At 46.2% G+C, this 1,590-nt stretch overlaps 1 protein-coding gene across 1 annotated transcript; it reads right to left on the bottom strand.

Annotated features, from left to right (window-relative positions):
* Positions 1-378: 378 nt before the first annotated feature.
* LOC118844408 (40S ribosomal protein S12-like) lies at positions 379-777 on the bottom strand. The gene has a single exon (XM_036752287.1). The coding sequence runs from the start codon at positions 775-777 to the stop codon at positions 379-381; it is 399 nt and encodes a 132-aa protein (XP_036608182.1).
* Between the last annotated feature and the right edge of the window lie 813 nt (positions 778-1,590).

Here is a 1,590-nt window from a genome sequence, read left to right on the forward strand (position 1 = left end):
GTGGGTGGAGCCAGGAGGAGGGGTCTCGCCTTTGTTGCCTCCCTAGAGATTCCAGGTCGGACCTGCCTGACCACGTGGAACTTCCGGCTCTCTGGCAGAGCACGTGGAACTTCCGGCTGCCTGACCACGTGGAGTTTCCGGTCTTTGCCTGGACTGCCTGCCCGCAGGGAGCTTTGGGTAGTGTGGGAGGAGAGGGGGAGGAGAGTAGGCGGAGTCAGGGCGGTCCTAGGACCCAGGTGTATTAGCTTTACCTGTCTTTCACCCACGTAACCAAAGAGTGTACCTAGTCACTAAAGGTATAAATGTGCTGCTTGCTGAAATAATAAAAGGAGTCATTCACCATCAAAAAAAAAAAATCAGACCAAGGCTTTTATTTATTCACTTCTTGCATTTAAAATATTCTTCGACAACATCTTTGGCCTGAGATTCCTTGCCATAGTCCTTAACAACAACGCAGCTGCAGCCAACCACTTTACGGGGCTTTCCCTCTCTGTCAATTTTACAGAGGCCTACCCATTCACCCAGCTTCTTGTTGTCATCAACCTTGATCAAGTTGATCTGATGCTCAGCACACAGGGCCTCAACGAACTTTACATACATAGGTTCATCACAGTTGGAAGCAAGAACACAAAGATGGGCTTGGCGTTTGTCCAAGGCTTTGGCAGCTTCATGAATTCCACGAGCTAGGCCATTGTGGGTGAGTGCGGTCTTCAGCACTTCTTGTAGAGCTGTGTTAACGTCCATTACACCCCCAGCAGCAATGCCTTCCTCGGCCATGGCAGCAGTTCACGGGTGAAGCTAAATCTTGAAAACACCCGGGAACCTCCGCCTCCCGCTCGACTCAGCGGCGACAGGGAAAGAGAAAACCTTCTATTTTCTAAATCCCTTCCCCCTACCTTTCAAGTATTTTATACTTCTGTTCCCATTCTCTCTCTCTCTCTCTCTCTCTCTCTCTCTCTCTCTCTCTCTCTCTCCCTCTCTCTCTCTCTCTCTTTCATCTAGCCACACTGGCTTACTGGTTAACAAGGTACTTAATGTTCCTGATGAATGGCCATCAGTCTCCTGATTCATTAACTTTCCACAGGCTGTATCATGTGCCTTCAATTTTCTCTATCCTTACTCCTACCTCATAGCTCCCTGACTTCCTTCAAAACTAGTTGAAATATCATTTCTATGAGAAATCTTTCCCAGTTTCATTTTTTTTTTTGCTAGCCTTCTCTCTGATATTGCTTTCCTTATTGTATATTCAAAATCCCTAGTTATTTTATCTTGTGTCCTGCATAAGAATACAAGCTCCTTGGGACAAGCAACTGCATTTTCCCTTTCTGCCTGTCCTTGGAGATTATCACAGTTAAGCCACTACTTTTGATACATATTTGGGTAGTTACGTGGCAAAGTGAATAAAGCACCATGCCTTAAGTCAGGAAGACACATCTTCCTGAGTTGAAATCTGACCTCAGACACATATAGCATACCCTTGGCAAATCCCTTAACCCTTTTTCCTCATCTGTAAAAGGATCTGCACAATGAAATGGCAGAACACTCCAGCACTGTCGTCAAGAAATTCCCAAAGGAGGTCACAAGGACTTG

The sequence above is a fragment of the Trichosurus vulpecula genome, chromosome 3, assembly GCF_011100635.1.
Source record: "Trichosurus vulpecula isolate mTriVul1 chromosome 3, mTriVul1.pri, whole genome shotgun sequence".
Taxonomy (NCBI): Eukaryota; Metazoa; Chordata; class Mammalia; order Diprotodontia; family Phalangeridae; genus Trichosurus; species Trichosurus vulpecula.